General features: G+C 38.4%; 1 protein-coding gene across 6 annotated transcripts in view; it reads left to right on the forward strand.

The window, feature by feature from the left end:
* Window positions 1–13,438, forward strand: part of MTR (5-methyltetrahydrofolate-homocysteine methyltransferase) — a 123,942-nt gene that overhangs the window by 42,035 nt on the left and 68,469 nt on the right. For 5 of the 6 annotated variants that reach the window (XR_013928422.1, XR_013928423.1, XR_013928424.1 and 2 more), the window contains 8 exons: window positions 528–603; window positions 1,773–1,928; window positions 2,629–2,825; window positions 5,359–5,559; window positions 6,785–6,977; window positions 7,728–7,840; window positions 7,973–8,819; window positions 10,235–10,277. Coding sequence is in view for 1 of the 6 variants with exons in the window: in XM_080389105.1 (XP_080245231.1) it covers window positions 528–603; window positions 1,773–1,928; window positions 2,629–2,825; window positions 5,359–5,559; window positions 6,785–6,977; window positions 7,728–7,840; window positions 7,973–8,059 (1,023 nt within the window). In the remaining 5 variants the exon portion in view is untranslated. Of the gene's footprint in view, window positions 1–527; window positions 604–1,772; window positions 1,929–2,628; window positions 2,826–5,358; window positions 5,560–6,784; window positions 6,978–7,727; window positions 7,841–7,972; window positions 9,398–10,234; window positions 10,278–13,438 lie in introns of those variants that run through there. The other variant, XM_080389105.1, reaches the window with a different exon arrangement.

Here is a 13,438-nt window from a genome sequence, read left to right on the forward strand (position 1 = left end):
AGTTTAAGACTGTCTTTGCACAGAGCAGCAGTCCATTAAGCTGAGATCAGCGAGTGCAGCACTCTCCTTAAGCAGAGTTCACCAGTGAATTCATGGGCCTTACTGAAATAGCTGTAGGTTTCCTGTGCCTTTCAGAAGAGCCAGTCATTTGCCCAGAGGCATGCTGCAGTCACTGGTGGTGCTGTAACTGCAATCCTAAGCTTTTTGCAGTCGGTAGCATAATACCTTGCTGTACCTGTATTTTCACGTATTTTGAAGTAATAAAGGAACTTCTGATGTAGTTCAGAGGAGCTAGAGATCTTGTTGGCCAGTTTTGTTAGAAGTATCCAGGGAAAAAATAATGGTATGGCCGTGATGTAATCTTACTTTACACTTGTGAACTGGGAGTTGTTGGAACTGAAATTTTCTGTTGTCAGATTTGTGCCAGGGACTATTCTGAGTAAAACTTTACCACCAAGTCAGCAGTTAAGAGTTTATCTGCCTGAAAGATGGCTGGCACTGTGAAATTCACCTTTATGTCCATACAGGAAAGAAGATACTTGTCTCTACAGCAAGCTAGAAGAAAAGGTTTCCATAATGACTGGTTATCAGGCCATAAACCAGGTCAGTTTAAATGTTGTTTGTTGTTGCTGTGCCTTTATTTTATATGTATTTATTTTATATATTTTTTAATTAGATTATGCTTTATTAAACTTCAGGATATAGTAGCGTAACAACTTGCGTAAATTGGTGTCTGTCTCAGCGGAGATTTTTTTTTTTTGCATAAAATTGAGTGTCCTGTTTCAGCTTTGTTTCACATATTTAAATAATAAATTAATAGTTTAAAAAAAATTGGAAAAAAGATACTAAAGCAGTGAGTTAGTTGTAATGCCGTATAATCAAGGATAAGCCTCATGCCGCCTTTGCAAAATAATGTCAGACTGGCTCGTTATATTGCAAAGCTTACTATACCATATTTAGGGAACACATGTTGTGACATGGCACGTGCATCAAATTCCTCCTAATGCTTTTTCCTACACTTCCCCCATCAGCTTCCGTACCAGTTTGTTTTGATTTAAAAAAAAAAAAAAAGGGACGAGAAGTATAAACAGCATTCCACAAGAAGTTGCATCCTGCGGTGACATTAACACTTCACTGCTTTCTGTCATTTCATTTACAAGACTCAACAAGACGCTAGTTTTCAGTAGCTCATCTTAATATAGGTGTTATAAAGTACTGAACAGCACAGACAAAAAAAGTGCAAAGCTTGTAGATACATCATAATATAGATCCATCCTGCTTTTTAACTTGTGCACATGCATCTGAACAAGTGTGGTGGTTGCAAAAGTTCTTATAAATTATATATTATTTTACAGAATTATTCTACGTTACTATAACATGTAATATGTCCGTGTATAGGAAGCAGGATTTGTAAATACGAAAGGTATATGCCCGTAAAATATGTTAGGTGTTGATAAGTTGTGCAGGTTTTTTTAGTCTTCTGTTTTGGCCGGTATTTTGGCCAATGAAATAAGTTTGGAAGGCCAACAGCTAATAAGTGGTGATTTATATGAAAGAACAAATTTCAATTTTATATGCCTTTTTTTTATCACATTGTAACTGTAGAGTATGGTATGACTTGGGGAATGATATGACAGTGAGATTTGTAGGACAGTTACTTTCGAAGATGTCATTTGCAGTGGTGGAGGCTGGTGAGCATCAGTTATGCTGCACATATAAGAGCAATATTAAATTATTTTCATCATGTCAGATTGTACTTCTGATTCCTACAGTTAAACCAAAATTCATTGGCACGAAAGTCTTTGAAGATTATGACCTGAAGAGGCTGGTTGAATACATTGACTGGAAGCCTTTCTTTGATGTCTGGCAACTTAGGGGAAAGTATCCCAACCGGAGTTTCCCAAAAGTCTTTAGTGATAAAACTGTAGGTGAGTAGTAAAATTGCATGTACTTCATGTAAATAATCCTAACAGACCTGCCATGCTGCATTAAGATTCTGAATGTTTTGAAATACATACGAATAGTGAAAATACGTGGAAACCTAGTGTCACTGAAATAATATGTTTAAAGTAATACTTAGTGAATTAAGTGTTGGCATGTGAGGCTGCAAAGTAAGTGGGGGAAAAATGCCCAATCATCTTTTTTAGAATTCACCTGCCAAAACACAGGGAGGTATTTCAATGACAGAAAATGGCAGCAGAAGCAGTTAATATACCTATGTCCCCGTTGTGGGTGAAGATAGCAAGAGGGCACTGTCTCCTTTTAAAACTATTCAGTAGGCCTTGAAAGACATGATTAAAATGCAAGGGTGAAGCTGAAATCAATGGTCTGGGTCTGCTGCACGGTCGTAATGTTCTTACACTTGTTCTCAGTTGCTCATTTTGTTCTGCATCTTCTGCCTCTACTAGAATGGTGCTGGCTGAAACCTTTTCTTCCGCCAAAGATACATGTTGTTACAGCTGTATAGACATAATCACACTGCTGTCTGTCTGTTTGCTGTAGCTGACAGATTGTTGCAGTCATCGGAGAATTATGTGGAAAATGAACTAATCTTCAGCAATTCTTAAGCCCATTTAGGCAGTTGTGAAAACATGCCTTTTCTAAAGGTTTGTTGGGTTTTTTTGATAGGTGAAGAAGCAAAGAGAGTTTATAATGATGCTCAAAATCTGCTGCAAATGTTGATTAATCAAAAGAAACTACAAGCCAGAGGTGTGGTTGGGTTCTGGCCAGCTCGAAGTGTTCAAGATGATATCCATATATACGCTGTAGAAGAGGCAGTAGGATCTTCGGAACCAATAGCAAAATTTTATGGTTTGAGGCAACAGGTACGGTGACAGAACATTTGTTAAATAGTGATTTATATTTTTTTTTCTCCCCCTGGATTGCAAGGATGTAACAGAAGTGCCCTATGAAAATCTGTGCAGAAAATGGTTGTTGCAATCTATCTTGCAGTTGTCCTTCCATTTTTTCCAGTAATAACAAGATCTTGTTAGTGGTGACACAGGTATTTGTATTGTAGTATTTGTAGTATTCTGCATTGTAGTAGTTGTACAAAATGCTTTATAGATTTGACATCTTCAGAAATGATATGCATTTTTGTCTTCAGTTTGATATTTAAGATGTCCTAAAGCACTGTGCTGTATAAAATCACGTGGATCCCATGAGCTAAATTAGAACCTAATGAACCTTACTTCTCTAATATCCCTGGATTCTGCCTTAGATGAGAAGTTCTGCTTGGGTGTGTTAAAGGTTAAACACACTTACACCTGGAAAATAAAGCACAATGGAGATAAGTGGTTTTGTTAGTCTTAATTTTGATGTAGAATTCTCCGTATGAAGAGGCAGTTTAGAATTGGTTAGTTGGCTGCTAATTCTGATCGAGAGAATCATGAAGTATTCATGCTTGAATCATACTTAATAGATTTGTATTTATTTTGACAGATGGAATATTTGCAAGATACTCCGCCTCTCCTCCTTCCTTACCTTCTGGCTTGGCTTCTTCATAGTAGACATATTCAGAGCCATCAAACATGGCAGAAACAAATTTAACAACTACCTAAATTTCTGAAGTACAGTATTCTATAAGGACAGTCCTGTGCCAATATTGCAGAACTGTACTAAGGAATACATGGCTTCAAGTTTATCTGTTCAGGTTTCCTGGAACAGATTATCTCTTGCGTGAAGGTGGATCCTAGTGTGTCTTGACAATCTGTGGCAGACGTTTGTATAAACTGTTCTCACAAGCCTTCAGGCAGGGCTGTTCCAGGGCCTTTACAACCTGGTCAAACATTTTGATATCCCGTGTACATCAAGTTTACTACAGTTTCTTTTTCTTGGCCTTTTCCCAGGGTTCTCCCAAAGAGAATGTCTCAGTTGGTGTTGTCTTGTAGTGGTTTTTACTATTGGAATACTGTTGTTTTCCTTAATCTTTTTATCTTGTATAGTCCAAATTTGTTCAGGCTTTTCTCAAAGGTTAAAACCATGAAACTCTGTGCTGTTGTGGGTACTGTTCTTCTGGACTCCACGTATTTCAGCTGCATCTCTTTCGATCTGGTGTACATAGTATTTCAGCAGAGGCTTCACCAGAGCAAAGTAGAAGAGAATAATTGTCTACTGTTTCTTATATAAAATGTTCCTTTCAGTACACAAGAGTTCTTTCCATGAAATTGACACTATTAAGGATGTGATGTAAATCTAAAAGTTGGAGATGCATTTAGCGTTTTTCTTAACTATAATCATTACAAGAGAATCTTAAAATTGACATAGGTTTCACCTGTATGGAAAAAGGCTATTTCTTCAGCTTTATGGCACTTTCTGTAATCTAGTAGGTTATAGAAACTAGAGAAACAGTGGACCATTTTATTTTGGTTTTTGGGAGTGGAGGTGTGTTACTCATTTTTTTTTTAAACTGCGGTTGGGAGTGGGTAGAAAGCATTGTTAACATATTGTCATAGAGTCAGGAAACTTGGAGAGGAATCTTCAGCTAAGTGATAGCCGCGAAGTAACTTTTCTCTCTCTGCAAGTTGGGTAGCTTTATAGGAGCTGTGCCACTTTTTAAATAGCAGTCATGTTCCTACAATGAATATTCTGATAAGATCCTCAACTGTAAAACTTCTTGTTAGGTGCTATGGCCAGCATTCAGTTACCTCTTTCTATTCCCTTTTTTCCATTTTGAAAAGGGACCCAGTGAGCGGTATATTTCCTGTTTGCATAAACCCACTTGAACTTTGCTTAGGATTCAACTTTTCAGTGGTGATAGATATGTTGTTCTTTTGTATTTGTGTGTGGCTAATGTAAACCTACATCCTGGGGCAGTGTTTTGTCTGGATTACTGAGCACATGGTCTGTAGGTTAAGAAACTTAAGAGCGCTTATAAACTCTCACAGCTATTCTAAAATGGGAGGTGCTGAAGAATTCTGCAGTTTGCATAACTGGGATGTGAACTGCCAACCATTAGTTTTGCTTACAAATGTAGAATCTGTAAGTGCCAGAGATGAAAAATTCCTCCTCTTAGCCAGTGGTTGGCACAAGAGTGTTCCTTATTTTGTAATATTTGTCTGCAGAATAAGTCGTTATAGCTTACTAGCTGTAAATAGAAGCAAAATATCTCTGTATGTGTGTTCAGCACAGCATCTCTTCTTTGACATTTTGTTCTTCACTGATCTAAACACTCAGAGTAAGAGAGGTGTTTTTCTTCTAATTCAAGTACAAGAAAGCTATTGCAGTTTGATAATAGGTGTTTGCCAGAAGCGCTTAAGCCCTTTAGTCTTAAAAATATGGCATTTAGGTTAATAGCACACTAATACTTAATAGAGTTTTAAAATGTTCTGATTTATTGCATTGTTTTTGTTACCTTAGGCTGAAAAGGACTCTGCCTGCACAGATCCATATTACTGCCTCTCTGACTTCATAGCACCACTGGATTCTGGCATTTGTGACTACTTAGGCCTATTTGCTGTGGCCTGTTTTGGTGTAGATGAGTTATGCAATGAATTTAGGAAACGGGATGATGAATACGACGTCATAATGGTAAAGGCTCTTGGTGATCGGTTGGCAGAGGTATGAGGTTTTTATCATGTGTCTCCTCGCAAATTTTCTGGCTGTGCTAGATTTGCTTGACAGGTTCCTCTTTCAAGTTGTAGCATAAACTTAGGCCGTTGCTGGTGATGTGTGCTCTGCATTAAATGTGACAGTGAACTGGTTCTACTGAAACTGTCTTGAGACTCCTCTTTGAGCCAGAGGGCACTCTGCTGTCCATATCTTCCAGCTGCAAAAGCATCTTCGAGCAATTTTTGAGGGTTTCGATGACTGGTAGAATTTAGTAGATTTTAAAACAAGACTGTTCAAGAAGAATTATCTTTTAATCTTGTTTTCTCTACATGAAAATGTGTTTGGAGCCAGGTGTGACCCACCAGTTATATTCTTGAACTGCAGACGTGCCTTCTGCTTTCAATGGTGACCATGCAGATGTATCCAGGGTACAAGTCTTTTGACTTAACGTGCCTTAAACTTAGACAGATGTGCTCTTCAAGCTCTAACTGAAGTTGTTTAGAAAATGCCATCTCTTCCCTCCTGCCCTTCTATCTCCATCTGCTTTCCTCCGTGCTTGCACTTAAGTAACCATGTTAAAACTTACAGCAGCGTTGGCGCAAGGCAGATGGGGTTAGCTCTAGCTGTGTATTTCAAGCTATAAGAGCTTGAGAGATTATTATTAGAGACCATCTAAAGATATTACTGAAGTGGAAATTTCTCCTGAAGGCAACCCTTGCTGGCAGAATAGTGCTGTAAGAACAGTTAAGAAAATCTGTTGCCCACTTTCAGCTAGAGGGAACGTCCTATACTAGAAAGAGCAGTGGCACATACATCTGATGCCAGCATGGATGCAGGAATGATGTGGCCTGCCATAGGTAGACCTGGAGGAAATACCCAGGCAGTCAAGTCTTTGGCGCTATAATGATGTATCACTACCATAGGCTAACGAACTTCATCTTTTCCCGTTACTTGTCCACATCTTTACCGCTGCGAGTATACAGGATTTTAAGACAAGACAACAAAAAAGCCACTGTCTACCAGTAAGAGAAAAAATGAAAATACTTCGATTAGCAAAATAAGTATTGTATGCGAATTTTGATGCTATCAAATTTCTCACCTATGAGAGAATCCCTCAAAAATTAAAATGGGAATGGGGAGAAAGTCTCGTATCATTGTTTGTCTTTATCAATAGCTATTTCATCCGTCTACACAAATTAAAAAAAACAAATAGATCTTTGCATTCTGTTCCCAGGCATTTGCTGAGGAGCTACATGAAAGGGTTCGAAGGGAGTTCTGGGCTTACTGTAGTACTGAGCAGCTAGATCTCTCTGACCTACGCAGAATTAAGTATGAGGGAATTCGCCCTGCCCCGGGATATCCAAGCCAGCCTGACCATACAGAAAAACGCACCATGTGGAAACTTGCAAACATTGAGGAAGCAACAGGTACCTCTGTCTGCTTTAGTAAGATTCTTAAACTGTTTTTATGTGAATGAAAGATTGAAATGCCAACAAAACAGTGAATTGGGTGGGTGCAGAGCTACATAAAAAAATGTGAACCGAAGCAGTTCTGGAATTGCTGTCTTCCCCTTTTCACTGCCTTTTTTATTTTGCCTCATTCGAGGAAGAATTTACAAAATACTACGAGTGCTTTTGGTGACGGAGTTGTATCCATAATTAGGAGATTGCATGCAAACAGGGCTCTGCTGCACAGAGAAAAATTCTAGCATCCTTATGGTTGCAAGAAGACATTCCAGATATAAACAGGAAGAAAGCCAATTCAGCAGTGTATTTTCTGGTCCACAGAAACCTTGAGATGGTAACTCTTAAAAAAGGAATACATTCCATTTATTTTCCTCTGATATTTTACTTGTCAGACATTTCACTGCTACATCCACAATTCCAAAAATACCTTCCTGTGTTTCAGAACCTCTGCTTACCCGTTTCATTTGCCAAAATGTCATAGGTTTTTTCCTTCAAACTGTATAGTTACTCTACAGTAATACTATAATGGAAATCTGTAATCTATTTAAAGCTATGTGTATTCTTTCAGTAGTCAACTAAGTGGAAAATGGTTAGTTCATCTGAAACCTGCCTGGGTTTTGAGTTTGCTTGAACCTGCCCAGCAAAAAAAGGTTCTGAATTTATGCTTATTATTATTTCAGAGAATAAGAAAATTCTCATTCTGTTTTCCAGGAATTGGTTTAACTGAATCACTAGCAATGATACCTGCTTCTGCAGTTTCTGGTCTCTATTTTTCCAGTCCCAAATCCAAATATTTTGCTGTTGGCAAGATATGTAAAGATCAGGTAACTTGCACTGTCCATTGTGGTAGCGTTACAGTGTCAAAAGCACCTTGTGAGCAGATGTTCCAAAAAGTTTCATAAATGGTAAAAGCTGGAGTTTCCAAATCTTTATCATGTCTTGTGGTCTTTTTTCAGGTTGAAGATTATGCGCTGAGAAAAAATTTGTCTGTGGCAGAGGTGGAGAAATGGCTGGGACCCATATTGGGATATGATACTGAATAAATGTGACACTTGTGGGCAAACATTTTCTTCTGATGGTCTGTTTGCCAGCAGGAATAAGAAAATCCTTCCCACTGAAAACAGCTTTCTTCTATCCATTCTGATAGCTTCTTTGATTGGTTTTGATTTTTGATCAAGGAGCTTAATATTTCAGATCTGCCCTGTGCTTTTGGCTTGAGACTGTGAATGCATTGCAGATCTCTTAGTCATAGCAATATTATTTTATTTATTTTTATTTCTTGCATAAATAACCTAGCTGATCAGCTAGATGTAGGGTGAGATGTGGAAGCTGCAGACCTCTCCTGTCCTCAGGAAGGCTTTGAAATCAGGGGCAAGAATATCTATCCTGTTGGCTATGGATATACATAGGACAGAATTTGACCTCTGTTATTCTCATGTTTTTTTGGCAAGTCTAGGTGCAGAAATACAATGTGGTTTTTCTCTAAAGTCAGTGAAAGTTTTCTACTGAGTGATCAAGAACAACTGAAGTGCAACAGATCTTTCTTAAAATCTGTCTGCTCTGTGTTTAGGTCGTGCGATAGCAACATACGTTGTTCTCTCTGAATAGTAGCGGGATTTTAAATTACTTTGTGATTATGATTGTAGTTAGAACTATCAAAATAATACAATGGGTTGGAACAGTATCGGAGATGCTGTATTGTTGGCAGAAGATGGAATGGAATGACTGAGCCCATGGAGTTGTCCACCTCCTGCTTCCTCTTCCTTCCAGTGAGCCACAGTCTGTTTCTACTCTGCATAAAGGGTAATGGCATTTCCTACCTTACCGTTACGTTGTGAAGCTTAATTCCTATTTAAACAGTCTTTTGTATGTGAAAAATATGAGAGAAGGGTTATTGTTACTATAGACAGAAAGCTTGGAGCTGTCTTCAGTGTTTTACAAACTTTTAAAGTTTCCAGGTACCTGGATTTTAAAGGCAAATAGCACCAATGCTGTCATAAGTTAACAGTTAATACCGTGGTCTTACTCTTCAGTTTTAACTCTGAGTGAGCTAATTGTTCATAGCTTTTAATCAACTCTGAAAAGTGCCTCAGGTATTATTTAAATGCTAATTTAGTAAAATATTGTGACAGAAACCCCTTCATTTTTCTGGTCTCTAATTGTAAATAAAAGACCAATACTGTAAAGAGAATGTTCTTTTAAATAGTTTATCTGTAATCTATTAATAGCTGTATAATTTTTGCAATGTCTTCATCTGACTTTATGCTTAAAGAATCATCTTGTATCAACAGTTTAATAAAGGTTAAGCTGTCAGTGGTGTTACCCTATTAGAATCCTTTAAATGGCAACAATAAAATGTGTGCAATAGTCTGAAAAGATAATGTCAAAATTAATATGCCCATTGTACCATGAATCTGAAATTATAAAGGCTGCTGTGGGGTTTTTAAAGCAGCTGAGTAAGTGTGTTCTTCACTGAATGTTTTAGAATGTCTCATCCTTTAATGACTTGCAAAATAATTTCTAAATGGATTTCTCCCCCTGTCCTCCTCCCCATCCATATCAAGGGACTTGAGACATGTCCTTGTTGATCAGCTGATTCTTGTTGCTAGAACGGTTCCTCACTAGAACACTCTTTGAGGCTGCCAAACATACAGTTGAAAATTTGTTCCTGGAATGTGTAGCCTGTAAAAAATTGAAATCCTTTTTGCTTTCTGTTTGGTACTTGCACTTTTGCAAATCAATTTAATGCTTTGAATATCTTCTCTCCAGCACTCTTCCATATTCTTATATTTAGAAGCAGAGTGCCTTATTAGTCTGAAAATTTGATGTGTGAATGAGGTCAAAGTTTGACTTGTACAACTTGGTTCATTTATTTATTTTCCTGAAATCAGCACACAGTTCAGTGAGTAGAGCTGTAGCAGGATCAGACTGACAGAGCAGTAGGTGCGCTGCTGTGTAACAGTGGTGGTGCTACCTTGTGTACAAGCAAAGGGTTTAAAATGGTGTGCGATTACTTGATCCCTTCAGACATGGCATCATACACTGAGAAAAAAATTTCATCTTTGCTTGCAAAACTTGTCATTGTGAGAATGTGTTTGGAAGAAGTTCTCATTGTTACGATGCAAATGTTTTTACCAAGGACAATTTCTTTTAAAGTTTGTTGCTTGGAATTGTCAACTGACACTTTGAGTAAGACAAATCTTCATTATTCCCTCCAGCACAAAGGGGAATTGTGAAGGAAAAGGGTCTCGGTTCTAGCAGGTAAGATTATTTTACTTCCATGAAACTACATTGAAAAACCATGGTAAGAATCTACCTCTTTGAAGTAATGCAATGGATGCTGCCTAGGAGGGACTGACAAATACAGAATGCGTAAAAGATTTTTTGCAGTGCTTTTCTAACAAAGTTACAAGATGTTAAGAGATGATGAAAAATTAAGAATGCTTTGTAAACAATTCGGTTTTAATTCTTGTGAATAATTTACTTTGGATACTGATTTTTTTTTTCTTTTTTGTAAGTCAGGCCAGCAGGCCAGAGATAAAGTTTTGAGACATATATCTTAATTTATGAGTGTCAGGAGTGACTACTATCCCTAGATCTGTCCCTTCATTATAAGGAATGTTTCAGTGCTGCTGATACTCACGGGAAGATTGTAGTGCAGTTTATTTTGGGGGTGAGGGTGCTACCATAGGTCAGTCCTCAAAAAAAAAAAAAAAACAAACCCCGAAAAAAACCAACCAAACAAACAAACAAAAAAAACCACAAAAAAAAAAAACCAACAAAAAAAACCCAACACCAAAACCAACCCAACCCTCACATTTATTTTTTGTGCAAGTATTTGAGCATTTTTTTGAGAATCTTCTGCTTTTTTATTCACCAGTGTGAACCTTGGTACACCCTTTCAGTTAATTTCTGCTTCTTGAAACACAACTGATGTCCAGAAACTGAGGGGAATAGTGAGGGTCCTTTGAGGGCCTTGCTTTTTGGAAGGGGGCTGGTTTACTGGTTAACTGTGACGGGGTTTCATGAAATGCGCTCCAAAGTCTTTGGCTGATGTACCTAAGCACGCCATGAAAAAGTGGGTTCAGTGTCTTAAGACTTTGAAGAGCAAGAAAAGAAACAGTTTCATTAATTAGTTCAGGAGGTGGTTCCATACAGGGACAGCAGCACATGTTCTCGGTCACTGGAGAAATGATTCCTGTGCCCTCGATTTATCACAGCCTTGTCGTGGCAGAGCCTGTTCAGCCCCTCTGCAAAGTCATCTCATTTGATTGTCAGGCTTCTGTAGGTGCCAGTACACTGTGAACAGTACAGAAACGTATTTATCATGCTTTCAAACACCACTCGCTTACTGTCCAGCTAAAGGCAGAACCGAAAAATCGACGCAGTAAGTCTGTGTGTGTGTTTGGGCGGTTAATGCCGCCATGGCTGAATCCCCTGGGGTTTCTGGCCATGCCGCATGCCTGATATAAGCAGCTGTGTGAAGCAGAACTCGGCGGAGAGTACCAAACTTGGCGGTTTGGGTTTGTGATTCGGCTTCAGCCAGGATGGCAAAAGCGAGCTGGTGATTATCCTGGCTGGCCTGGAACTGCCACGATGGCAGAGGTTGCACAGCCCTGTGTCCTGCCTCCCTGCTGCCCTAGCACGGTGTGGCCTGTGCCTGCAGCTCCTGACCAGGCTAACGGGGAGTGTTCTCACACCAGGGTGGTCTCTGCCGTTCCCTTCCCACAGAAAGAGCGTGAAATAAGTGGAGAGACTGTGGAAAATCAGGCTTACCCCATCTTCGTTCGTGGCTCATGGCCTCTTCTACCCCCTCTCCCTGTTGAATGGGGCTTCTCTTCCTCATTCCCTCTCCAGTAGTCCCCCTCAGCTGCATGTCAGGGTTCAGCAGGTTCTGCCAAAATGGAATTGTAAAAGTTTTTAAATAAGTTTCTTTTAAAGTCTGAACCAGTTAGCTGTTCCAGGAAGAGGAATTTTTGCCTGGCGTGCGTTGGACAATAGTAATAACTGGTGCTGATAGCTCTGCCTATAGGAGCCTTATCCTACGTGCGTTAGTCATTCCTAACGGCTACCGAGAAGGCCACGAGATGGGTTAAACAATTCCCTGTGTCTTAACTGCATCTTTAGTTACGTTTTTTTTTCATCCAGACAGCAAAACCAAAATGTGTATTAATTGCGTCCTTTGTCAGTGTAGTATTTTAAATCCACTAATAATAATAAGCTGGTAACAATGAAACTATATAAAACTAATGTCATTTTCAACCAAAGTGTTTTAATGGTATGAATTGCTAAGAAGTAGAGAATTTATCTGTGCCTTGCTCTTACAACAAATGCTTTTAAAATTCTTTCGGTACTTGGTGACTTAATTATTTTATGATGAAAAATTTATCTTGACTACAAACTCAGGTTATGTTTGAAACGCTAACCATTTGATTTAAAAGGATTTACCACTGCTGTCTAGAAATAGGTGATAAAATTATTTAGCTAGGAGACTGGAAAGCTTGTTGTACTACTTGGAGAAATTACTGCACATAATAGAATTACTACATGTAACCAAAGAAGCTAAAGTGGTGTGGAACTCACAGAGGGTAACTTAATTTCAGAAGAACAGACGGTTCTTTAGAAGGAGCTGGAAGATTAAGTAAGAGTTATGGCAAACGTATGTCTTAAAAAAACAGGTATTCTTAATCTTGCAGTAAATGAAAATAAAAGCTGTAGTCTCTACTTGATGTATACCATCAGAGTATAAGAAATACAACTTGAGAACAATTTTTAAGGAGCTTTCATTAATCTAATGTGCACTTGGGATTAATGAGTTGTATTTACATGTTTATGAGTGAGGGAAGGAGGAGGAAATAATAGTTACGTTGTGGACTTGTACTAGGAGTAAGTAACAAGATGTTGAAAAAAGGGAAAAAACCACTCCTTCGGAGTTGGAATCATTACTTAGATGAAAGTTTTTGACAGAATTTTCAGTTGACACCGGTGTTCCCTGACTCTGGCATAATACCGTGATACATGGAAATAAAACATCCTGCTTTTTCCAGGGCTTTCAAAGATGTTAAAATTCTGCATCAGCTCTGTGTCTGCACATAGACATTAGTGTTATTTTGACCTGAGTATTGCTTCAGTCAAGTCAGTAAAATACCACTTGCTGCACAGATGTAATGGATGGGGTTTTTCCTTACTCAAGGTGTTTAAAAGATCATTTTTTTTTTTCTGTTTGTGGGAGTGCAGTTTCCATTGGATGTTTTGTTCTTATTCTTTCATATACTTGGTCTGTACTTTTTTCCCTTCTTTCTGCTCCACAGTACAGGTGTGGAGATATAACTCAGAGTTCTCTCATGGCCTGTGAGTGCTGCGTGATGTTTGATTTTTTTAATTAAAAAATAAATCTTATTTTGGTTTTTGTTGAATTTCAG

Source organism: Falco punctatus, assembly GCF_963210335.1.
Source record: "Falco punctatus genome assembly, chromosome: 5".
NCBI classification, from domain to species: Eukaryota; Metazoa; Chordata; class Aves; order Falconiformes; family Falconidae; genus Falco; species Falco punctatus.